The sequence below is a fragment of the Notechis scutatus genome, chromosome 2, assembly GCF_049901735.1.
Source record: "Notechis scutatus isolate UNSWTSFEM ecotype Mainland chromosome 2, rNotScu1.2, whole genome shotgun sequence".
Classification (NCBI taxonomy): Eukaryota; Metazoa; Chordata; class Lepidosauria; order Squamata; family Elapidae; genus Notechis; species Notechis scutatus.
The window spans coordinates 44,947,229-44,973,885 of NC_142010.1; the positions used below are offsets into that span (position 1 = coordinate 44,947,229).

Here is a 26,657-nt window from a genome sequence, read left to right on the forward strand (position 1 = left end):
TAACTTCACTGAAATAATTTCAGTGTCATAACTTTCATTAAAAAAAATCCTTGAACAATGGAGGGGAATTATAAATTAGAAGCATAAGGAAATAATACTCTGAAGTAGCTACAAAATAACGGCCTCGCGAGCGGTAGGGATTCGCGAAGCTGTGCGATCCCTGCCGCGCTAGCCGTTTTTGGGGCTCCGATCCGGATGGATACGGAGCTAGGCTGCCCTGCAGGGGCAGCTGAAGGTAGGGGGATCCGGAGAGGGGTTTGGGGTGTTGCAGACCCCTCCCGGCCGGCAGAACCCCCATTTCCCAGGACGGTACAGCGGCGGTCCGTAATGGCCGCCACAAAGAAGCTGGCAGCCGGGTAAGAATGCGCAGGAGGAAGTGGAGAAAGTGTTTGGAAGGAGAAAGTTTTTCTTGGTTCCTAGGACTCTAAGACATATTTAACAAAATTCCTGAAAAGTATGACTTTCTGAATGATACCTTCTAAAAGAGGAAAAAAGCGGCAGTTTGATGGTGCTGAAAGGAAAGCTTACCCTCTTTTCCTATGGAATAAAAAGTGAATATTAAGAAACCTATTTTTTTTTTAGGTGAAAACTGGCTTTAAGCGATGAGTGGGAAGAGAGAGGATTAAAAAAAATATATCTGTATGCTGGGACTTTGTTGGAGGAGATGCTTTAAGGATTGAAAGACTAAAATATACTGCAATAAGATTTTAAGAGACAGATTTGGACTTTCTTTTTTTCTGATTGATACTACCCTAGGAGGTGAAAGTGAGAATTCTGCCTTGGTTTGGACTGATAACTTTGGGACTGTTTTATCTTTCCTTTGGAATATTTTGGTTGCTGTAAGAAGAAAGAAGGGGAAAAGAAAAGAAAAGATTTATAATGGCTCTTTCTATTGAGGAACTGAGAAAAGATTATGAACAAGCAAAAAAAAAATGGTAAAGCTGGTTTGAAAGAAGCCTTCCTTTTTTTAGAAATGGCGCTTATTAACTATCAACAAACATTACAACAGATGAAGACAGCAGAAGAAGAAGGAGAGGCAGCCATCTTTAATAAATCTCAGAACTTGACCAAGAAAGAAGGAAGAGGGAAAGGAAGAGGAATAAAGGACTTAAGATTTAAAAAAACATTGAAGAAAGGGAAAAATAAGATGCAAAATCAATATAATGATAGTAAACAAAAGGGAAAAGGAATACGACAGAGAAGGGAAGCCAGTAAGGCAGAGGCTAGAAGAAGGGGGGGTAGAAAGGTTTGTTGGGAGAAGAAAGAAAGGGAAAAGGTGGAGAAAAGCTACAAAGTTTTGAAATTAAATGGGAAAAAAGGAATCTTTTTTAGGGATAAAGGATAAAATATAATTTCTTCAAAGAGATTTTGCAAGGTACATAAGATGATATGGTAGTATTGTATTAGAAACAGAAAACTTAAATGGCTTAAGAGTTGATAAGAGATTAAAATGTTGAAATGTTTAATAATGATTGGTTTTAAAATTTAATAATATGAGGGGAGGTTTAGTATTGAGTATTAATTAAAGAGTTTAATAAGATTATGGTATTGATGTTATTATAAAATTTTTATTATAGTATTTGTTTTTAATATTTAGATTTATTGTTTAACTATGTATTTAATTATTTTGGATGTATTATTCAGATAGAATGTACCAAGCAAAATCGGATTGGGTATTGGGTGTTATTTTAAAGATTAACTTGATTAATTTAGTGGGGAGATAGAAAGGCATCATACTCTGATTAGTGATTTCAGGAGAAATTTCTTTTTTTTTATAAGGAATGAGACAAAGGTACAATAAAGAATGGACAAAAGATACAAATATAATGACTCAAATTAAGATGATTAATTAAGATAGAATTAAGAAGAGTGAAATATGTGGAGAAGTTAATATAGAAGACTTAGAATGGTAAATAAAATAAGTAATGATATGTAAGATGAGCATGAATACAGTTGAAGTCCATGAAGAGAGAGATACCTGGGTCCAAGTTACTTTCCAAAAAGATTTTTTTTTTTATGTTTTGTGTGTTGTGGGTATATGTTTGTTTTTTTTCCTGGGGAGAATTAATAAAACCTTGTAGAAATATAGAATGAGAATAATGGTAACTAAGTCAGAAAGAAATAGATGAAATAATAATAATAAAATTGAATAAGAGTAAAGAGAAATAAAGAGAAATTGGATAAGAGGTTTTTGTATGTTTATATGGAAATGGTTTAAAACAGAATTATAGTTTATCTGACTTGTTAAGTTTATAATGGAAAAAGGTTTAAATATGTAATGGATAATGATGACTTGTGTGTTTTGAAAATTAATAAAACTTGTTTAAAAAAAAAAATAACAGGCTATCAATTTATAAATATTATGAATGAGAAAAATACGCATTAAAATAACATAATAAATATAAATTTACCCGGTGTTCGTTACTTTAAAAAAAGTGGAAATTTGATTTTCTTCTACCGTGTTCTCATTTTTCTTCTTGCAATATTTTTCCAAGTCATTTAACCAAAAAAAAAAAAAAAAAAAACAGAAAAAAAAACACCCTATCTACTGCAGGGATTCTCAAATTGTAGGTGGGTATCTACCAGCACATTTAAGGAGGTTTTGGAAATTCTGGGGCAGATTACTAATGGCTTGCTTTCGTTGGAAAAGTGCCTGCCCAGGCAGAGTAAGAATGTGGCCTATCAGTTCTACAGCCTATCTTATAGACCTCCACACAATCAGTGTGCCTACCAATGACTGGATTCCCTTAAGACAGGGAAAATCATAAAGCACAGTAGCCCTGGGACCTAGGGAATTACTGAGGATATACAGAGGATGTTTCTTTCTTGCCTCATTGAAATCACTAGGTTTGTTCATGAAGAGAGGAGTAAGGTTCATTTTTCATTGGGGTGGGGTGGGGTGGGGGTGGGGGCGACAATCATAGCATCCTAACCTTTGAAAACTCCTGATCTAGTTAGGCTTACTGATTCATTTTGTTGTGATCAACATGGTGTCCGAAATGCCAGAACCATAATAAATACAGCTCTGTAGCAGCTGTGTAGGTGTGTTTATGTGTCTTTTACTGCCACAACCTGAAAGACTGATAAAGTATAGCTTTATAGAATTTACATCTTACCATACAAATCACTGGATAATCCTTCTCTTGAAGTGTTGATAATGTTATGGATACTCCCTACAAATTAACAAAAATAAGAAATTAAGAAGATAAGAAATTAACACAATAAATCAATACTATTTTCAGTGGAAAACTGAACAATAGAAAAGTGATATAATTGTACGGATAGGAAACTGACATTTATTCAAATAAAAAAAAATCAATTTACTATTTTTGGCAGTATTTTTGCTACCCAATGGAAATATATAGATAATGATGTGTATCAGTAGATATAAAATATAAAATATAGGCTTGTTTGATAAAAATTAGTTGCCCGACATTGCAAAGTAGCAAACCAGTATTCTATGAGGTTACAGGTGTATAGTAAATTTAATAAAATAAAATAAAAAACAAAAACATGTAAGAGGATGTAAGAGGATGGATCTCTGTTTTTCTTAAGATATTTTTTCCTTTAAAAACTTCTTTGATCTTTTCCCATTGGATTTATATGTGGTCTTGTTTGACCTTTTATTTGCAAAACATGTTAAACATGACTTTTTCATTGGTTGACAAAAATAATAATGGATATGATAGAGGCTTGTGTGCATAGCTTCAAAGACATGACTCTCTCTCCAAACAGGAGAAAAAATATGCTAATTATTATTTTTAAAAATGGCAATGGCTCCTTTCCAGGAAGAATAATAACTCTACTTCTTTTCAGATGAACATAATGCATGACCCAAAATGTCTGGGTTGTTTTTTTCAGAGCAACCTATAAGATTTCCTTAGAGAAAGTGCATGATTAGAACTGCATTTGTGGTTTTTTTTTTTCCCCATTTTTTCCCCATGTTGTGTATGTGTTTGTTTGTTATTTTAGTTGTATATTCAATAAAGTTTGTGTATTCAATAAAAGAATTGCATTTCAAGTAAAATTGCACCTTTAAACAAGAAAGGACAGTAGTTTCTTATTTTACATTTTTAGTATTGTATTAAATATTTGTTCACCAGATATAGCAATCAAATCTATATGCAGATTATTCCAGCAACAAGATCTAACTAAACAAAAAGCTTCAATCCTTGAACTTCTGATGATGCCAATAGTCAAGATGGTAAGTGGCCTTTGGATTTGATGACATAATTTTTGCTAGTCATGGGGAAATATATCATAATATTTCAATAAGCAAGCCAATGCATTCAATGTGCCGTTTTCACTTGGAAATACTACTTGGAAAATCAAAACTAGAATAGGAGCCAAAACTTCTGGTTTATGTTTTCGAGAAACAATTTTCAACACAGTCAGCCACGAATCACAGAGTTCTTGATGTAAATTTAAGAATTTATACACATACATTACCACTATTATCTAAATCCTTCTTTAAGAATAAACTTACATAAAACATCACAGAGAAGAAAAATAAATAAAATCACTAAAACAATATTAAATGAGCTCTTACCAACTTAAAACCCTCCAGATTATCAATTATTATGGGAGAAGTTAGTCAAGAATTAGATTTGGAAATGAGGACCAAGGAGGAAAGGTATATTTATAGTGGGGTTTTTTTTTTTAACAGATGACTCACTCATGGATCCATAAATTAGTTCTGCAGGTGAAACACTTTTACATTATGAGTTTATAAGTCATATTCATATTTTTTTAAGCTAATTCGCCAATAAATAAGATTGTTCATATTCTATTGTACTGATACTGCAATCCTACAGTATATTTCTTTGGAAATATATCTTAGTAAACACAATAGACTGTGTTGTGCACATCTTAGGCATTTTTATGGTTTTTCCATTTAAATTACTTTCAAGATAAATAATTATTTCCCACTTAGAATAAAATTTGTTAATATACTCTGCTATGTGAAACCTTTATATGCTGTTCTTTATTGAAATCCTTCCAATTCTCAGTATTTTTAAACTAACAATAGCACTATATTCTGGGCCTTTTGATGAGATAAAAATCTTGTTCCAAAAATAATGTTTATGCATGTTTTCCATCTAATTCAACAAGTATCTCCCAAGTGGTACTAGCGTACTTAGAATTTTATTAGCTGTCATTTTCTGAATAGATGCATTTTAGCATTCTCTTAGCTATTTGCAAAGGATATTGGATTCTGATGAAGATGCTCTGTGATGATATTGGGAAAATCTGAAGTAATACCTTAACTCCATCTATTGAAAAATAAAGTGGGGAAGGGCAGTTTTCAAGCTCAAATCTTGGTAAGGAAAATCATCAAATCAATTAGGTTGATATGTGAAACTTCCTAGAAAAAAGTAACAAATTGCTTCCATTCAAGCAGAAAAACTAAAAACGGGCAACGCACTGTATATGAAAATTAGAATAGATAATTGGAATATGGTATATTATTAAAAAATGGTCTTAAGATTTTAGGAAATGTTAAATATGTTTATGTAAATTCACAAAATTCAGAAAAAAAAAACATGTACAGGTCTATTGGACTTAATGGATATTTCTAATTTAGAAACATATTTGCTGATTTAAATATTGGGATACTGGAAGGACATGTTTCGCCTGGTTAAAGTCTGTTGTGGGACAAGCATTAGTTTCAATGGTAACAGCATGAAAAGGAATCGGACTGTTCCCATTGATTAGTCCCTTTGAACAATGGGGGGGAAAAGATGTTTGTGTACAAAAGAACTTGCAACATTGAGAGACCTATGTCAAAAGACATAAAGGAGTTGATGCAGAGGGATATTATTGATGCTACTGTAGTGATAAAAAAGTAAAATAGGAGTATCCATCTTTATATGGATTTAACAGAGCAAATGAAATTATTGTAATGCAATGTTATCTGTTCTACACATAAAAGCATTTGTAGAATTGCAAAGGGCAAAGATGTTTTGCATTCTTGATTTGCCAAGTGCATATGAGCAAGTTGTTTTTGAGAAAATTAATAAGGACCTTAATGTGTTTATTACATGAGAAACTTGTCTATTTTAAACAATCTCCCTATGGATTTGTTTCAGCACGCAGCATCTTTTTTAAAAATGCCAAAAAGCTAAAACATTGAAAAGAGATTCAATTTTATTTGGATGATTTCATTGTTTTTAAGAGTATATCAGAAGAGCTTCAAACTAACTTGCAGGGTGTACTATAGTTTATAGTATATAGTATAGTTATATAGTACTGTAGAGTTTGATTTGATAAATGTGAATTAGGGAAAGCAAACTTTCTTTTTTAAAGGTATTTAATCTCAGGTTTGCAGCTGATCATAATCAAGTGGCAAATATAGAAGCACCAGTGGCTTATGATGGGAAAACAATACACTACTTTTGGGCCATAACTTTTTCATTATTCCATATTCCTCTCTGGTACAATCTCTCCTGAAAAGAAAAGGAACAGAAGCAGACCCAAAATTATTCTGAAAACATGAAATATCTCATTGTTAATAGTTCTGCATTACATTTTATTGTGCAATAGATGCTTTTTATTCTGCATTGAGAGTTGTATGTATACATTTATGAGGATATGATAGAGAAGACTTAAGTACCACTAACTGAGGCTGAAAAAAATATTACATTTCTGGGAAAGAAGAAAGAACTAGCTTCGATTTGGGCCTCAGAAAAGTGGATGTTCTGTCAGTAAGTCACACCTTTAAGCCACAAACTGAATATGAACCATTTACATTACTGATTACAAAGGATAAAACGTCAGTGGGAAATAATAGCAATAGCACTTACAAAGTCAGCATACTGCCCCCAACAATCTGAATCTGGGTCCTCATTTTACCGACCTCAGAATGATGGAATGCCAACTCAATTTTGAACAGGTGAGAATCGAATTCTGTCAGTTGGCAAAATTAGCCTGCAATTATTGCATTGAAACCACTGAGCCACCATGGCTCTTGCCAGATGATTGACAATATTATTTTTTTCCAGTTATAAAATTAAATATTGACCAGGAACTGAAAGTATGATTGTGGAGTGTTTGTTTTCACTGCCCCTACAATAATTAGAGATGACTTTGGCAAATAGTGGTATAAGGAATAGGGGCAGGTATTTCTAAAGCTTTGACTGCAAATTCAAGAAGTTGTAAGGTTTAGATAAGTAGGTGGCCCAAGAAGAATTCTGATGTCTCCTCAGGATTTTTGATACATGATGAACTTTCATTGGAGAGTGAGCATATATTAAATGGAAAATATCAGTTATTAGTGCCGGGGGAATTGTTACCTACAAGTATAGATCCGACACATGACACTCATCAAGATTTTTTGAGTATCTAACAGACATTGAGAGCTGTTTATTGCAGAATTGGAATCTCCAAGAGAAGTATCTATAAAACTATGTCCTTCATGTCAATTCCTTGGTTTCAATGTTCCTTTACATTCACTACACTATGCCACTCAGAAAGAAATAAGCTATATATCACTTGGATAAATTATATGAAGCAGAAATCCTGGATCACACAGTATTCATTACTTGCCAAAAAAATTTAACAATAGAAGAATTTTATGCTGTTCTTTTGAGTGATAGATGTTCAAAAGTTTGCAAATAAAAAAAAAACTAAGCAAAGCTTTCAGTATCCTAATTGAAATTATAATGATAATAATCACCCACTGAGCCATTACCTTGATGTTATTGACGTTATTGTGGGGCTATCTAAGGAGAATAAGAACTACTCCAGAAGGTCAAACATACAAGACAGGTCTCATCACAGGATCCAGATGAAGAGAGTTTCTCCCATAACCAATACGGTGAGACATAAGTTACAGAAACCTACACTGAATCAGTTGTCATTCTGATCAAAATAAGGACTGTGCTTGGTGTTGGAGTTCCTGGATATCTGGTGACAAATGGACCACAGGACTCAAAACTATTGGCTGAGCAACCAAAACCAGCAACCACAGGAATTGGAAGAAAAACTGCTCATTTGTTGAAAACAAAGAAATCATGATTTGATATTACCAATAGTAATAGGTGCCTTGGTTACAATTCCAAACTATCTGGAACATTACTTGAACACCACTCTCATTGACAAAATCACCATCAACCAATTGCAAAATGCAGCTTTACTTGGAACAGCTAGCAGCCCTTGGTATTACCTTTAATATTATTAAACATCATCTGCATATCTCAAATCAAATCTAATGTAATCTAACCATCTGGCTGACCATGTGACCAACCACAATAGTAATTATAAACAGTAATGGAATTGAAATGTTGAACGGTCAAACCATCAAGAGCTATCAGGATGAAGCCTACCAGTATTTTGGTATTTTACAGTTGGATAACAAACATGGATTAAAAACATAATTAGTAAAGGGCTGGAGACAAAATTGAATAGTGGAAACACCATCAACGCTATCAATGAAGTCAAAGCTTCATATCATACAAACTGTCAAAGAAAAAAAATGTGCACTGGCTGATTATGTAAAATACAGCCAAGAATAAGCATTGAGGCAAGTTAAAAATTGAAATGTATTGAAATGTACAGGGAGAAAAACCAAAATAGTATAATTAAAACATGATCATAATGCTGGCAAAGAAAGGTGTGATATAATATTGTATATATAATACTTACAGTAATAGTCTAGATTCCTAGTTGTTTAGTAGTCATGACTAACTTTGTGAAATGGATTAAAAATAAATTTTAAAAGTTCTCACAGGAATACACTGTCTTGAATTTTTAAATTATGCATTCTCCATTTATTTCTAAACTTAGTTTTTATATTCCAAAAAATTGACATGATTTGCCATGCTATGTACCTGCACCATAAGATTGCAGCAGATCACACACTATACAGGAATTTGAAGAAAAGAATTTTCTTGTACAAACCTGCTCTTTGGATGTAGATGTACGTTATAATGCAGAATATAAATTTGATATGAAGAATCACACATTACATTGAAAGAGACCAATTGGGGAAAAGGCCATTAAAGATAAGACAAATGCAATCACAAACAATATCTGTCTGTCTGTCCGTCTGTCCGTCCATCCAGAGGTGGTATTCAGCAGGTTCTGACCAGTTCTGGAGAACCAGTAGCAGAAATTTTGAGTAGTTCGGAGAACCGACAAATATCACCTCTGACTGGAGATTTTACAGTATCCTTCCCCTGCCATGCCTACCAAGCCACGCCCACAGAACTGGTAATAAAAAAAATTGAATCCCACCACTGCATCCATCTATCCACTATATGCCACCTGACATTCAATGACTCTGAAAAACTCACAATTAAAAAACATTTAATGAATAAAACACTGCAAGGTGAAAGAAAGTGGACTGGAACAGAAAAAAAGATAGGTGCAGAATCTAAGGCATTTTACTCACACTTGTTAAAGAATACACTCTTATGTTTAACATAGCCTACTTTGCATTTTTCATTTATTGCTGAAGAGTATTGCTTGATATGGATACAATTCTAAATGTAATTCAATTACTGCTTTGCTTAATATATGTTCTTGCCTTCTTAACAGATTAACAGATAATCAGAGTTGGAAGGGACATTGTAGGTCAACTAGTCCAACCCCCCGCCCAAGAGGGAGACCCTACACCATTTCTGACAAATGGCAGTCCAATCTCTTCTTGAAAGTCTCAAGTGATGACGCTCCCACAACTTCCGAGGGCAAGCTGTTCCATTGTTCTCACTGTCAGAAAGTTTCTCCTTATTTCCAGGTTAAATCTCTCCTTGTTCAGTTTCCATCCATTATTCCTTGTCTGGCCTACAGGCGCTTTAGAAAATAGTTTGATCCCTTCCTCCCTGTGGCAGTCCCTCAAATATTGGAAGACCGCTATCATGTCTCCCCTGGTCCTTCTCTTTACTAAGACTAGCCAAGCCCAGTTACTGTAACCATTGTATGTTTTAGTTCCTGTCGTTTGTTGTATGTTTTAGCCTCCAGTCCCCTAATCATCCTGGTTGCTCTTCTCTGTACTTTTTCTAGAGTCTCAACATCTTTTTTATAATGTGGTGAACAAAACTGGATGCAGTACTCTAAGTGTGGTCTTACTAAGGCTTTATAGAGTGGTATTAGTACCTCCCTTGATCTTGATTGTACCCCTCTGTTAATACAACTTAGGATTGCATTAGCTGTTTTGGCTGCTGCTGCACACTGCTGGCTCATATTTAGCTGGTTGTCCACAAAGACTCCAAGATCCCTCTCACAGTTACTGCTATTGTGCCTGGTTTCACCCAGTCTATATGTGTACTTTTGGTTTTTCGTGCCTAAGAGTAGGACTTTCCTTTTCTCCACATTGAATTTCATTTTGTTAGATATGGCCCAATATGTTAATATGTTAATTTATAATGCAGAACTTGGTTTAGTGGAAATTTAGACATTTCCTATTATTATTACACAGTAAAACAAAAAGGTATTACCTACTTGGCAGCCCATTAAAATTATCTTGTGCATAGCTTTCTACAGATAAAAACTGAATTCCTTCTATATTAAAAACAATGATGTAGCTTAATTGAGTTGAAATAAAGTCTTTTTGGTGCCATTTCTAGTGGTTAAGGCACCAGGCTAGAAACAAAGAGATGGTGAGTTCTGGTCCCACCTTAGACATGAAAGCCAGCTGGGTGATTTTGGGCTAGTCACTCTCTTTCAGCACAACCTACTTCATAGAGTTGTTATAAGGCAAATGGGAGGAGGAAAGAACATTAGATACATTTGAATTATTTATAAAAGCAAGATATAAAAGAGTGTGTGTGTGTGAGAGAGAGGGGGGGGGGGAGAGGGAAGGAGGGAGGGAGGGAGGGAAGGAGGAAAAAAAAGAGAGAGAGTGTATGATTGATTCAATTTTCTGCCAGGACATACACAGGATTATTTATTAAATTATTCTACAAGGAATTTTGCTATGCTAGGAATTCAAAATATTTAAATTCCGAACAAGTAGTTTTCAACTCAGCACTCAGATAACTAACCCCCAATAGTTCAGGTAGGAACACAACACCATCATATATACGACCACAGTAATTCTAAGACATACAGTAACTAAGGGAAGTCCAGTCAAATAATTGATAATTTTGAAAAATTGATTGGAAACCTGATTTTATTTCTGCAGTCTTGATTCGTCCCTATTTTGTTAACTAATTGGATTTTTTTTCTATGAGAATATTTATATAACAATAATACATCTGAAGAGCAAACACACCAAATATGTAGTCTTGCACTTGAAAAAAGCCAAGCAAAATAAAAAATATATCGTTGTCGCCTGATTTGATTTGAAAAATTACTTTAGCTCTTACCCTGTAGCTCTTTTTTTCCTTTGAATAAAATACTGAGCAACTACTCTCAAGGTTGCCTTAAACATAGTGGACACTAGAGGAGGATGTGAAATGCAGAGAAATATCTCAACCCATGTCTTAAGCACTTTCCAATGAAACAAAACAGGGCACTTAAGACTGGTAATTAGTCGTAGATCATTATTCAAAATTATGACTGGCCTACTTGGGGGCTGCCTATGGCCTGGATTTGAAGTTCTTACAGTCACCACTCCCTCCCTCCCCCTCCCCCCCCCCTGTTATGCAATTGACCGTTTGCCGCATCTCATGATCACGTGACCATGATTTACAACAATTTTGCCAAAAACCAACAGCAAAACCATGTCCATAGAGAAGCAGTGATTCAGATAATGGCGCAGTGTTTCCTAAGCGACTGTCACACACAAACAAAAATGTAATAGTTTTTATCAAGACATGACCAGCATAGCCAGGCTGATGAGTAAGTCGAGGACTGCTTGTATATATTTTAAAATAGAATAAATAAGTGCATCAAGCTGAATTGTTGTTCATCATCATTTATCCGCATGACGATCCCAAAATCTCTACTCTAGTAATGGCTGGAGAGCAGATCTAACTTCACTTCTAGTATTGGAGGTTTCTGTAAGTAATATCACTTAAGGCAGTGGTTCTTAAATAGCTCGACACAGTTAACTCTTTTTTCTGATCTTGAACAATATCATTATCCACAGCAAAACAAAAACATAAAAATCCACAAACTCTATTCTTGAACACAAGCATTTCGGCCGCAGCAGTTTCAAACCAGATACTAGATTCATAAACGAGCATTTACAAATTGGTCTCTAGGATATGCCTAAATTGCCTTCTTGGGGGTAAATTGTCCCCAGTTTTAAGAACCACTGGTCGAAGGTATGACATCTCTAATGTACAGAATGCCAATGTACTCTGATCTTCTTTAAAATCAGTTATTGTCTGTCCATTAGTATATTTTAGAATACTAGGTTAATATCAGATACTCCCTCTAAATGTGGAGAATTTTGAAAAGATGTATGGGTTCTGTTGTATATTTCCATATTTTATGTCCTTATAGATGTTGTTCTAATACTGCTCCTTGTCTCTTTTAATGTTTCATGTTCTCACTTTTATTCTATATTTGCAGATTTGAATTTTTTATTTTTTGCAATAAAATGTCCAGGAAATTTTACTCTACCCAACACTTTTGGTGTTCTGAAAGATTGTCAGTTCTTCCTCAGTAGCCTATTGAGTATTATCCCATCAGAGGGACCAATCATCTGTCACTAAATTATTAAACACTTGCCTTGCCTGTCTATGTGGTTTTCTTGATAAAATACAGTAGCGAGTTACCATTACTGGTATGAAATCGTAATTTTGCTTTTGTCAATAAAGTATTCATCTACCGCCAGTACCATCCTGCATTGCCCTTGATCAAAATTGGGACTTTAGCTGGGTTGATGTTCATGCTTTAGGTGTACCTGCTGGGAGGATATACTCTTGACATACCTTCCCGGTGTTCCTTGCTCATCTCTCCCAGGAAAATTTTCTTGCAACAAAGAGGTAGCAGATTGGTTTGTTGTTGTTTGGGTGGGACAAGTACATTTTATACGACCTAATTGTTTAAAAAGAAAAACTGCCTTCATGTTTTGTATATGGATCCTTACTCAAATAAGAGAGTTGAGATACACCTGGCTGCTCTCTCTTCAATGCCCGCAGAAGGGTCTGAATAGGTTTGTTAATAAATAAAGACTCTAAAGCCCCACCATAATGTAAGTGACAATAACGTTCTTGAGGGGAGAGCTATGTTACTACTTGTGTGGAATTAATAAAACTAAATCTGGCATGGAAATAAATTATTTACAGTCTACAGAACAACAATGGTGTATGTCCATGAGATTGTGCAAATGCCTTATTGGACTACGCAACAGGACACTTAACCCAACATGTGGTTGGCTGGTGCACTCAACCAATGTCTGATAAAACTCTGCAGATCAATGTGCAGATGCTGGATTGCTCACCCTAGAACCCTAACATTCAGAGACAGACATCTCTGCATCTGATGGCTCCACTGATTTTACCAGTTTGTTTGCCTAAAGCCTTTAGCTCAATTCTCCAGCACTGTATCCTACTATAATTAAATCTAAAAAGTACAACCCCATAATTATTTCCTGTTTACTTGACTCAATTCTTATAGTTTAAGGATTTGGGGACAGAGAACTCACATACATTAAAGTTAATCTAATAATGTATGAATAATGAAAAACTTTCTGGAACCGTAGGAGATGGAAATACAATACAGAAATACAAATAATAAATATACATAACTAAATATTCATCATTCATATTCTTCTATACTTCAAGGTATCTTTTAATGTTTCAATCTGTGCTTTATTGAATGTAAAATGTGCAATTCAAAAATGTACTAAAATTCAGCTATCATGACCATGAACTATTTACCTAATTTGAAAAACCGGTGATTCATTCTTAAGAAATTCACAGCAGGGGGGAATACAATCCCACCACCAAAAAATGCATTAAAACTATAGATAGTTAACACCAGATGTTCAATTCCATGACACAAATTAATATGACCCATCCAAGAATAATATGAACAAGAATTTCAACAGAAGTTACCCAAAATCTCTACAACTTCACCAAGTAGAGATCAATTATTATTCATTAATAGAGGGGAAAACTATTACAGAGAGCCATTCTATTTCTAAAATTCAGAAAATTATCCTCCAAGGTGTTCTTTTTTATATTTGTAGAGCCAAATCTGAGATTAAAAACAGTGAATCGTATTTTATGGTACAATGATTTAGCTATTGTGACCAGAGCCTTTGAAACACAGCCAGATTAATGTTCACCAATGATAAGACTTGGAGTCTAACTTATGTATACCAACATAGACTTGAATCAACATATTCATCAATACTTCTTCATGAGTTGTAACAGATGCTTTGCTACAAGAACAGTGGTAAACTATTCTGAATATGTTAATTCCTGCAGCTAATAGCACAAGGCATATTTAGTCTTCCAAACTTCAGATACAACCTTTGGCCACACTGACTAGGAACTGGGACTTGAATTAAGTATGTCTTAACTGATGTTTATTATATGCAATGCTGCAGAGGTCAGGATAAGAGCCAATAGAGACACACAGATAGCCAATAGTTGGTGGGATTTTTTATAAATTAGGAACTTTTCATAAAGATGTCTCCAGTTTAAAAAGACATCTTATTTCGAGCTAGCCTTAGATCCTTTAGTATTCTTGCCCGATATTTTGGTTTCCATGCTTTCATAGCCAGTTTCCCCTTTCACAACTGTTCCCAAGTTAAAAGAAAAACAATCCTATGCTCCTTAGCTCCTCCTAGTTCTGAAAAGTATTCAGAAAAGAAATGGAACTTTATTTCACTGCAGATATTACTACCAAACATTTTGGATTGAGGTCTCATGGAGGAGAGTGCCTTCCAAGGTGAATGAACTCTACTTCAGTTGGGGGGGAGGGGGAAGGTCACACAAGACTACAAGAGATGTCACCTACTTTTGGATTATTTATTTCAAACACTAAAAGTATCAGCCCCTAATTTGGCAGTGATATTACTGGGGAAGAGCTCTGAGAATAGCAGGTGGGGTACCTGCAGCCTGCATTTTAGACACTTCATTTTGTTCCTTGACAACCAAGAAATAGTGATTCTTCCCTGCCTCCTGGCTGACTAGCAGAAAAACAAGCAACATTTCCAGTTTTTTTAAAAAAAGTTAACACTCCTTATTCTCTATCTTCTAAGAACTTTCCCAATTAGTGCCTTTTCTTCCATTTTTTCAAGAGAATATTTAGTTTAGAGGACAAAAACTAAAATATATATCGCAGTAGGACAATTAGGAGCAGGGGGCAGACAAAAGAATTATGTTTCTAATATTTCCTAGATGTGTTAAAACCCCAAATAGCTGAAACTCAGACAAAACTGATTTCAATAAACAGTTTGATTGATCAATCAATCATGTGCCATCAAGTCAGTGGAAACCCTTAATAACCACACAGACAGATTTTCTCTTGGTTGACCTGTCCTTAATCTGGTCTTTCAGATTTTCCAACAACCACTGTAACTGAGTATACTCACCTTGCTTCTGGTCACTCTCTTTTGTTCTTCTTTCACCTTTCACCTTTCCCAACATCAGAGCTTGCTCCAGAGATGGAACAATTCAGATTTCTCTTCACATACACACTTCCTACCTCCATCTCTGATACAGCGATAGGCTCTGTTCTTAGTATTTTGGAAATTGGGAATATCTAGACTGTCTGCTGATCTCTTTTGTATTTTTCACTCATTATTTTATTATTCTTAAGTAATGTTTAGAGGAATAACTATGTTTTATTTTATGTAATGTAAACATCCTCAGTCATGAGATAGTGTATAGTTTTTTTTTAAATCAATCACATGGAGGGACAGGTTTGGTTCTTGTTTTTTTAACTGTCTTCTTGGCTGAAACTGTATTTTTACAGGAAGTTCTGGGTAAGACCTTTACAGTGACATGGAAAAGGCACTAGAGAAGCAGTTCTAATCTGTGGATTTCCTACTTAATTTGTATATGTATTGAGTTCTGAAAAGGTTGGAGAGAATATATCTCTCTCTCTGTGCGTTTGCAAAAACATAACTGAGAGCCGGAATCTAATCTGAGCAATTATTAGTGAAGCAGGTGTATAACTTTACCAGAAATAACATTAAGGGATAGCCAAATTGTGGCATCCATCAGGAAGAAAGTCAGAGAGCAAGAATTCTACCTCTACGTGGAAGTGACACTAAGGCTAACAATCGCATGGATAAAGAGAAGGCAAAGTGATAGATAAAGATGGTGCACAAAGTGCTCTAACTATTCTCTATCTACCTCCTTTTGATCAGTATGTTGTGATGCTAAAAATCTGGGCTATTGAAAGTAAGTTAAGAGAAAGACCAACTTTAAAAAAACAAGACTAATTTCCAGTGATTCCTATGTAAAAAGGAATTTATCTTAGACTGATGTCCATCCAACAGCACTGAAATATTTGTGTGACTTATATACTGGGCCTCATCTAATGTTTTTCTTTCAGCACCATTAATGGACAGATATAATAGGCTATCTATCTATCTATCTATCTATCTATCTATCTATCTATCTATCTATCTATCTATCATCCATCCATCCATCCATCTATCTATCATCTGTCATTTCTCTGACTTCTCTTCAACAATGCCTCTTTACTCTACATATCTGCTACCGAGATTGACTCATCCTTGTTTTCTATCATTTTTATAGAGAACACAGAATTTTGAGGGCATCTATTGTACAAGGTCTGCCATGTAGGAAACTGATTTTTAGGTGTGCAATTTAATTACAGACAATAATCTGAATTGTTCACATTTTTGCTATTGAAGCTTCAAGTGATATATATATATATAGCATTTAACTGCAAATTAAAATATAAAAACCACAGCATCATTATTTTGCAGTTCTGACACAGGCCAAGAATGACTAGACTAGCAAATTTGATAAAGGAGAGTCAATTAAAATACCACCCTTAAAGTACAGAAAGGCCGAACTTCTGCATAAATTTGTCTGGAAGACCCTTATTTTAAATCACAAGAATTTTAAACATAACCCAAGTTTAAAAGAGCTGTCCATTACTCAAAATACTTATCAAGCTGTCATGCCCTTGGTGGAGACTGACTCTGAGGAAAAGGAGGAACAGCCAACAGGGAGTGGGAGTGTGGTTCCAGAGGTGGTGGAAGAGGCTGGGGAAGGGCAGAGGCCGGCTGAGCAATCAGAAGAGGATCCAGGCTCATCCCCTATCCATCCTAGGGCACGCAGAGAGGAGAGGATCAGGGAAAAGCGAGGTCTACTCAGGAGGAGATTACCATGATCCTCCTCGTGGCTTGCAGGTGGGAGCTATGTATATAAGTTTGTATCTGCGTAGTCAGAATTGCTGGAGTCAAAGTTTAGTGTTTCCTTTGAAAGAGGTTTATCTTTGTTGGCGTTCTTCCCATGGACTCTCCCCGTTATCTTCCTGGAATGTATGATTAATTATCTTGGCTTGCTTCGGAACTCTCGTCAATGCGGTTTGTTTTGGTTTCCTTTTGCCTCATTATTTACTTTTGTGACTTTAAACTGTGCCTAATAAAACAGTAAAGTTAAGCTGAAGGCATTACCGGACTTTAATGTACACTGCTCAAAAAAATAAAGGGAACACTTAAACAACACAATGGTACTCCAAATCAATCACACTTCTGTGAAATCAAACTGTCCACTTAGGTAGCAACACTGATTGACAATCAATTTCACATGCTGTTCTGCAAATGGAATAGACAACAGGTGGAAAGCAGAGGCAGTTAGCAAGACATCCCCAATAAAGGAGTGGTTCTGCAGGTGGTGACCACAGACCACTTCTCAGTTCCTATGCTTTCTGGCTGATGGTTTGGTCACTTTTGAATGCTGGCGGTGCTTTCACTCTAGTGGTAGCATGACACGGAGTCTACAACCCACACAAGTGGCTCAGGTAGTGCAACTCATCCAGGATGGCACATCAATGCGAGCTGTGGCAAGAAGGTTTTCTGTGTCTGTCAGCATAGTGTCCAGAGCATGGAGGCGCTACCAGGAGACAGGCCAGTACATCAGGAGACATGGAGGAGGCCATAGGAGGGCAACAACCCAGCATCAGGACCGCTACAACCGCCTTTGTGCAAGGAGGGACAGGAGGAGCACTGCCAGAGCCCTGCAAAATGACCTCCAGTGGGCCAAAAATGTGCATGTGGCTGCTCAAACAGTCAAAACAGATTCCATGATGGTGGTATGAGGGCCCGACATCCACAGGTGGGGAGTTGTGCTTACAGCTCAACATCGTGCAGGACGTTTGGCATTTGCCAGAGAACACCAAGATTGGCAAATTCGCCACTGGCGCCCTGTGCTCTTCACAGATGAAAGCAGGTTCACACTGAGCACATGGGACAGACGTGACAGGGTCTGGAGACACCATGGAGAATGTTCTGCTGCCTGCAACATCCTCCAGCATGACCGGTTTGGCAGTGGGTCGTAATGGTGTGGGGTGGCATTTCTTTAGGGGGGCACACAGCCCTCCATGTGCTCGCCAGAGGTAGCCTGACTGCCATTAGGTACCGAGATGAAATCCTCAGACCCCTTGTGAGACCATATGCTGGTGCGGTTGGTCCTGGGTTCTTCCTAATGCAGGACAATGCTAGACCTCATGTGGCTGGAGTGTGTCAGCAGTTCCTGCAAGACAAAGGCATTGATGCTATGGACTGGCCCGCCCGTTCCCCAGACCTGAATCCAATTGAGCACATCTGGGACATCATGTCTCGCTCCATCCACCAACGCCACGTTACACCACAGACTGTCCAGGAGTTGGGGATGCTTTAGTCCAGGTGTGGGAGATCCCTCAGGAGACCATCCGCCACCTCATCAGGAGCATGCCCAGGCGTTGTAGGGAGGTCATACAGGCACGTGGAGGCCACACACACTACTGAGCCTCATTTTGACTTGTTTTAAGGACGTTACATCAAAGTTGGATCAGCCTGTAGTATTGTTTTCCACTTTAATTTTGAGTGTAACTCCAAATTCAGACCTCCGTGGGTTGCTAAATTTGATTTCCATTGATAATTTTTGTGTGATTTTGTTGTCAGCACATTCAACTATGTCATGAATATTCTTATTTAATAAGAATATTTCATTCATTCAGATCTAGGATGTCTTATTTTTGTGTTCCCTTTATTTTTTTGAGCAGTGTATGTTTTAGGTTATTTTGAGAGACTACGGGTCATTACACAAGCTAATTTGGAAAGTTGTTGGCATACAAGAAAGGAACTACTTTTTTAATCTGCAGAAAATTCTTAAATTCTTAAAAGCAATAAGCAGTCATTCATATAATGTGCTTCTTTGTTAAACGTGCATTTTAAAAGACTGGAAAATACTATCAAGCTTAAACTGAACATTTACCATTTCCTCTACAAAGTCTGTAAATGTCATGTTCTAGGCAATAATTTGGATTACATTTTCAAATCAAATAGAAATCATTATATTTTAATAAATCTTATTATTTCTCCTATTAGAACATGGTAAATAATTCAAAGTGCTACTTACTGTTCCAAAAAGACTTTTCTGTTGGCCAAGTTTCCTTTTAGGTAGTTTTTTTTTTTAAATCATCATCATCAAATCCAAGTTTGAAAGAGCTTTAACATTCAAACTGCTTTCTAGGAAACGTCCAGAGGGAGAAAAGTTCTATAAAAGGTTTTGCTATCCAAAAATGTTGTTTTTCTTATTTTAAAAAATGTGTTTCTTTAAAGTAACTGAAATAGAATTGTACAATGCTAAAAATAAAATTTAGGATTTTTCCCAGAATCATATTGTAAATGGCAATTTGTTATAAATTTGTTATAAATGACAATGAAAGAAAAAGCAGCAGTCTTTCTTCATTGCTATGAGGCCTCCAAGTATGGGTTGTGTCCTCTTGGGAAGATAGTTGTGGAATCCAGGTGTAAATCTCTCCTTTGATAGTATTTGCAATTCTAGCATTAGTTCCTGTAAAAGGCCAAAACCACTCCTGAGCATTGTCCAAGATTACAAGATTAGGATTGAACTGTTTCTGCTCAGTCTTATCTTCCCCTCTTCCAAAACAGTTCTTCTCAGTCAAGGAGACAGTGGATGATACTGATGATACCCTCTGATACTGACTTTATTACTTCCATTCCAGGTAATCTGAGCAATTGTTACCTCTTCTTCCTGCAGTAAATGACTGACTGAATGAATAAGTGTGTGTGTGTGTGTGTGTGTGTGTGTGTGCGTGTGCGTGTGTCCCTGGTGTTGAACAATTCCAGGCAATCTGAAAGTTACATCTTTTGTTGTTGAAGGAGAATGATACTGTCTAGCAAGAGCTGTGTCTGAGTATAGTCTGATATGTTTATTCATGGAGAAAGTGTGTTCAAAGAAATTATATTAAGAGGGTCAGAGTACCAGAGTTTGAGAAACCCGAGTTACTTGAACGATTTCATCTGCCCAAATTAGTGCATCTTCATCAACAAAACTGTAACATTTAATACAGGTCTGTTACAGATTTGTAAACATTTGGTCGAAAGCCTCTGTTTTAGACCATACAAGGTGACTATATCTACACATCACACAGAACACTAAGCTGTACTTTCTTTTAGTATACCTTACTGAAGAAATTGCAGTAAGGTTTATACAACGCCTTATACCATAATGCAATAATTCATGTTTAATGCAACAAATGAACCAGGTTCATAAACTGAAAGGATTTAAAAGGCATAAACAATTTTTATAACACATTTAATATAAGCAGTTCAGCTTAATAAGAAGTCAAACTCATCTAAATTATATACATACACACACACATATAAATACACACACGCACATTGATTAATTACTACTTGCGGAATAAAAATGAATCTTTCTACAACTATAACTACAAACACTATTTTAAAAAATACACAGTTGTATTCAGAATATAATTCAACAGTATCTCTAGCTCTATTGTTCTATCATCCACCAGTGACAAATCCCAACAAGAAGATTTTAAGTTTGAGTTATTCTGTACAAGTAGTTCTTGACTTACCACCATTCTTTTAATGGCTGTTGAAAGTTACAATGGCCTTATCACTATTGTTCACACAACTGTTATGGCATCCCCTAGGTCACCTGATCAAAATTAGGATGTTTGACAACTGTCTCATATTTATGACGGTTGTAGCATCCCAGGGTCATGTGATCACTTTTTGCAACTTCTGACAAGCAAAAGCCAATGGAGAAGCCAGATTCACTTAACAACCGTGTTCCTAATTTAACAACTGCAGTGATCCACTTAACAACTGTGGCAAGGAAAGTTGTAAAATGGTGCCAAACTCACTTAACAATTGTCTTGCTTAGCAACATAAATTTTAAGTAAATCAAGGATTGTGTATACTGCATCTTTAAATTATATTCCATCTTCCCCTCTTTCAAAACCAATGGTGGCGTGCTATGCAAGGAAAAAAAAACATTTTGACAGTCAAGCTTCAATTTTACTATTATAGGTAGTTCTTGATTAATGATGACAATCAGGACCAGAATTTCTGTCATTAGGTGACAGTCATAAAACATGATATCACATGACCATTGTTGATGCTAAGTAAATTGTTAAATGCAATGTTGTGTGGTTGTCATTCATAACCTCCTGCCAGCTTCCCTGTTGACTTTGTTTGAAGTCAGCAGGGAAGGTTGCAAAAGGCAATCACGAATCTGTGTGACGCTATGATCTCAAAATTGCAAGCTGAACACATGATTGCAGGGTCATTGTGATGGCCACAACTATGAGAACTAGTCACTCACTGAACAGTTGCTGAGCATGTGGTCCTTTAGTAAGAACTACAGTACCTGTAACCTCAATATGTCAAAGGATAGAGCCAATTCAAGCAATGTTTAACATTGCTCCCTACAAACTTTTGAATAGTCTCTGCAATAAACAATTTATGAATACATTTTCTCAATTTATGCATGGTAATTTTGTTTTGTTTTAATTTATTTCCAGGAGTAAAGTCGGGAAATCTCTTTCACTTTGTATAAACTACCTGTCAAGATGATTTTGTTTGTCTTCTTGCTAATCATTATTTCAGGAGAAATGTCAATAGACCCATTTTAAAAACAGGAGGGAGTTACTTAGAATGTTCCTAAGAGTCAACATCTTTGTCACACAAAGTTAAAAAAAGAAGAAGAAGCTCTCTGTGCTACCAAAACAAAGAAATCTTATACTGGCTGGGAATATATTCTCCTGTGCCTAACCAAACTAGACAGTGCAAAGCTATAGAAGAAACCAAATATTTCAATTTCAACCTTATGAATAAAGTTTTCTTTTTTACCCTACACTCAAATTAGATTAAATATAAGTGCTCAATTTAATCAAGTAGAAATGTGTGGTTCCCAGATCAGAAAATATCTTTAGGTAAAAATGTCTGAATTGCCCAAGGCCTCTAAATGAACGGCCAAATATCTATTTACTTGGAAAGACAAGAAGAAAAGCCTAGCGGTTAAACTCTGGCACCTATACAAAGCTTTTTTTCCCATAGTGCAAATAATCTGTATGCATACGGTTTCATTCTTATCTATTATAAACAGCTCTGATTAACTGAATCATGTCTGAGAGTCTTTTTATTCTTAAATTCTGCATTTGGACTGTCTGAGGTTCAGTGCTGAGCTCGAGTGTAAAACCTGACAACTGGGAACGATGAACCTTCCCACATTTCCTCAAGCAAATAAAATATATTTCCAAATAAAAACTGAATGAATTAACATGAATTTGACATGGGTGTTTGCATGAAAAAAGGCAATGCACAGAGGAGGAGCTGAGGAGGGGGAAAAAAAGATAAAGGTAAAGGTTTCCCCTTTCCAATGGTGTCCAACTCTAAGGGGTGGTACTCATTTCTGTTTCTTAATCTAGGGAGCCAGTATTGTCTGAAGACATTTCCATGATCATGTGGCCAGCATGACTATTCATGAGGTGCATGGAACCTTCCCTTCCCACCAAAGTGGTGCCTATTTATCTACTTGCATTTGCATGCTTTCAAACTGTTAGGTGGACAGGAACTGGGGTAAGTAACAGGAGCTTACCACATTGCATGACACTTGGGACTCAAACCCGACCAGTCAACTTTCTAGCTGACAAGTTCAGTGTTTTAACTGCTAATCCATCTTGAGGAGGGAAACAGACTGCTAATTAATTTTTGTTTCCTCTCCTGTTTACTGAATTTGTGTGATTGGAGCATTGGCCAAACTAACTGAGGCAGTTTAACAGGATTATATAAGGAAAACAGATTCTAAACAGCAAGCCCCCCATCCACTGAGGGGCTATCCTACTTTTTTCTTTCCCAAACCCAAAGAGTTTGGTTAATTGAAATTGACTAACCTATCACAAAAAAGCTGGGTTGAAATTGACTAGATAGACAGTTTCGTTCTAGAAATAGAGATGATTACTGGTATTTTTTCCTGGCTTTATGGAAATCCGGATTGGGGCTGGGATGACTTATCATCTCTTCTACATACCCAGGCCAATTTCCCCATTTCTACTTTCTTAGCAGTCATTCGATCTCCATTTTTCCCAGAATGGTACTGCTGCCAATTGTACTGACCTAATCTATCAGTGACCAACAGCATAGTCAGCTCAGCATTTTATGCTTCGAGTTGTCAAAAATTAAAAAAACCATCCTCCATCAGAAAATCAAAACATATCAGAAGGGCAATTTCCTATGGGTAGATAACACTGAGTGGGAAGGGAAAGGATGGCAAGGATTCTGCCAATCTCTCTTTTAAAGTCTTCTGCATTACAATCTACAGGCAGCAAGATGGACAACTAATATTTAGTCAAGGTAGACTTCAGAGGCAATCTTTTAATATCAACTGTTGTTGTTTTTTGGTTCAAGGATGGGAGGAAAGCATAGTCCTGTCAATGTGAGGATGAGCCCCAAGAGAATAAGAATGGCAACATGATAATGGAAAGACAAGACAGTTTTAGTACTTTCAGTGTTAAGTCTTCATTGACTAGACAGCTTGTTTGTAATCTTGGAAGAGACAGAAGCAACAATTAAAACATGAAGTCCTGGGAATAAAATGATACTAATATCAGCCTTTATTCTGCACTGGCAGAAATGAATAAGCAAAAACTGAGTTGGCTTTCTCTTCCTTCTTTGACAAACTCTGTTCCTGCCAAAGCTCTATTGGAAAGGTCAGAGTACCCCCTCTTAAATGGAATGGAATATAGTACAGAAGGCGGAAGAAAAGACAGGGTTTGCTAATAGAAGGGAACACACTCATTTCAGATGTTTTTCTTCTTGTTGTTTTTGTGCTTCCTGCACCATATAGCAGTGGTGTCAAACTTGAATTAATTGAGGGCCACATCGGGGTGTCTCTATGTGTGGTCAGGGTGGATATGGCCAGCATGTCACTCATGTCGGGAGTGCCTGTGGCGGCCTGAGCACTCTGCCAGTGAAAACAGACTCCCCAGCTCAGTTTCAGGCTGCAAAGGTCTCCTCCAACCCTCTGCCAGCGAAAACTGAGCTCGGGACGGCAACATGTGAACTTCCCAAGCTCCGTTTTTGCTGGCAGAGGCACCGTGGGCTGGTCCTTCACTGTTTCCAGGGCAGCCCCACAGGCCAGGCCTTGAGTTTGACACCCCTGCCATATAACATCCCAGACTGAAGATGGCATTCTCACCACCAGGAGAAGCTTTCTGGATTCTAATGGGAAACTGAAGGAACTTGACCTTCAGGAGAAGGAAGCTCACCTGCAATCAAATCTTTTTTATATATATGAAGTTTTCTGACTCCAAGCCAAGATAATTAGCAAGTTTTCCAACCACACTGGCCAAGTTTCCTGCTAGCTAAGTGACAAAAATAAATCAACGATAATTTTATGACATGGAAAACAATGATCTCATTTCACACTTACTTATCTGATGAGTTTGAACACATCCCAGCTATTTCTAAATCTCTTATGATGTCCGAACTTGAGCTGAAAGGCAAAGTAAGATTTAGTTTAGATTACTTGTTGAAAATTGTCAGATACATCAAAGGAGTTATTAAACATATGAGGGAGCATTCAGCTTGTCAAGGCCAAAGTAAGATAGAAGCTGCGCTGACTTTATTAAAATATTGAGAGCCTTCTGTCTTTTCATTTCTCCTTTTTTAGGTTGATGTACTTACAATAATCATTGGGCTCTTTAAAAATGGGGGATTATTAAGCACTTCTGGACTGACTTGAGTTATCAAGTAGCAAGTAATAAAGCATTCTCTGCCAGAAAGTTTGAAAAATCAAACTCTTTTCTTAAAAAGCTAGAGAAATGTCTTTGTTTTTAAAGTAGTGTCATAACAATAAAATTCAAAAACTCTGCCAACATTTTAATAACTTTTAAAAGTTTCAGAATGGTAAATTGCCATTGTTTAATTTAGGGGGAAAAGTAAAGCATTTTAGAATTAATTGAAAATCAATATTAGGAATAAATAAAATAATTTCTATGCAAATGTTATATAATAAATATAGTCTAAGCTATGATGAAGACATCTGCATATCCAAATCCTGTTTCTTAAACAGATAAGTAGCATCATGGGAATTTACATTCACTGAAACTGCTACTTTTCAAACCCTCTGCATCAGGAAGAAATACTGAAACAGCAGTGAAAAGAAACAAAAGATTATTAACAATGAAATCATATGAAACTCCCTTCTTAAAATGTGAATGAATGATATGTTTATTTCATTTTAAACATCTTGTAGGAAAGCAGTCTCTAACACTCCTGAAGAGGTAAGGTGTTAACTGAAAAACTTAAAGTTTTGAATACATGGCTGAAATATAATCCACTAATTAGGTACAATGCCAGGTACCTCATAATTTGGGGAGCTATAAAAAGGACATTTGTGGATGAAATTATTCAATTATCTCTCCCCCCTCAATATGGTTACTTGAAAAGATTAAAAACATTTGGATCCCCACCCCGTGCCCGGTGTTTGTCTCCTATTTAAGGAAATGGTTAAGAACGTAACAGCAAGACACTAAACAACAAGGGAGCAAGAACTGACAACCTTGAGAAAGAAACAAAATCTATACAAATTAATGTCATACTTTGAGCACCAGAATTATATTTTTGGAGACCAGTGTGTCTTAAAGATCATCCATGATCTTATATGTAATTTGTAGGTTACATATATCTCAATTGCATCACAATTCTACAGAATAATTTTTGAGTCTGTCATCTGCACCTCTATAACTGTCTGGTTTGGTCCTGCAGCAGACTTCAGAGGATAATTAGAACTGCAGAAAAAACAACTACCAACTTGACATCTACCAACCTGCCTTCCATTGAGGACCTGTATACTGCACAAGTCAAAAAGAGGGCTGTGAAAAATATTTACAGACCCCTCACATCCCAGACATAAACTGTTTCAATTCCTTCCCTCAAAACGACGCTATAGAGCACTGCACACCAGAACAACTAGACACAAGAATGGTTTTTCTCTGAATGCCATCACTCTGCTAAACAAATAATTCCCTCAACACTGTCAAACTATTTACTAAGTCTATATTACTATTAATCTTCCCAGCCTTCCTTTTACTAATCTCCTCACACTTATGACTGTATGACTGTAACCTTGTTGCTTGTATCCATACAATTTATACTGTTTCCTAGTATGATTTGATTGCTTATTTGTACCCTATGACTATCATTAAGTGTTGTATGTTGATTCTTGATGAATGTATCTTTTCTTTTTATGTACACTGAGAGCATATGCACCAAAGGCAAATACCTTGTGTGT

The 26,657-nt window shown here is 36.2% G+C and overlaps 1 protein-coding gene across 5 annotated transcripts in view; it reads right to left on the bottom strand.

Moving 5' to 3' along the window:
- RAD18 (RAD18 E3 ubiquitin protein ligase) overlaps positions 1–26,657 on the bottom strand; it is a 147,592-nt gene that overhangs the window by 8,586 nt on the left and 112,349 nt on the right. For 3 of the 5 annotated variants that reach the window (XM_087954622.1, XM_087954623.1, XM_087954625.1), the window contains one exon: positions 24,795–24,857. In XM_087954622.1, the coding sequence (XP_087810748.1) occupies positions 24,795–24,857 (63 nt within the window). Of the gene's footprint in view, positions 1–3,116; positions 3,174–24,794; positions 24,858–26,657 lie in introns of all 5 variants that reach the window. The other 2 variants (XM_087954627.1, XM_087954624.1) reach the window with 1 other exon arrangement.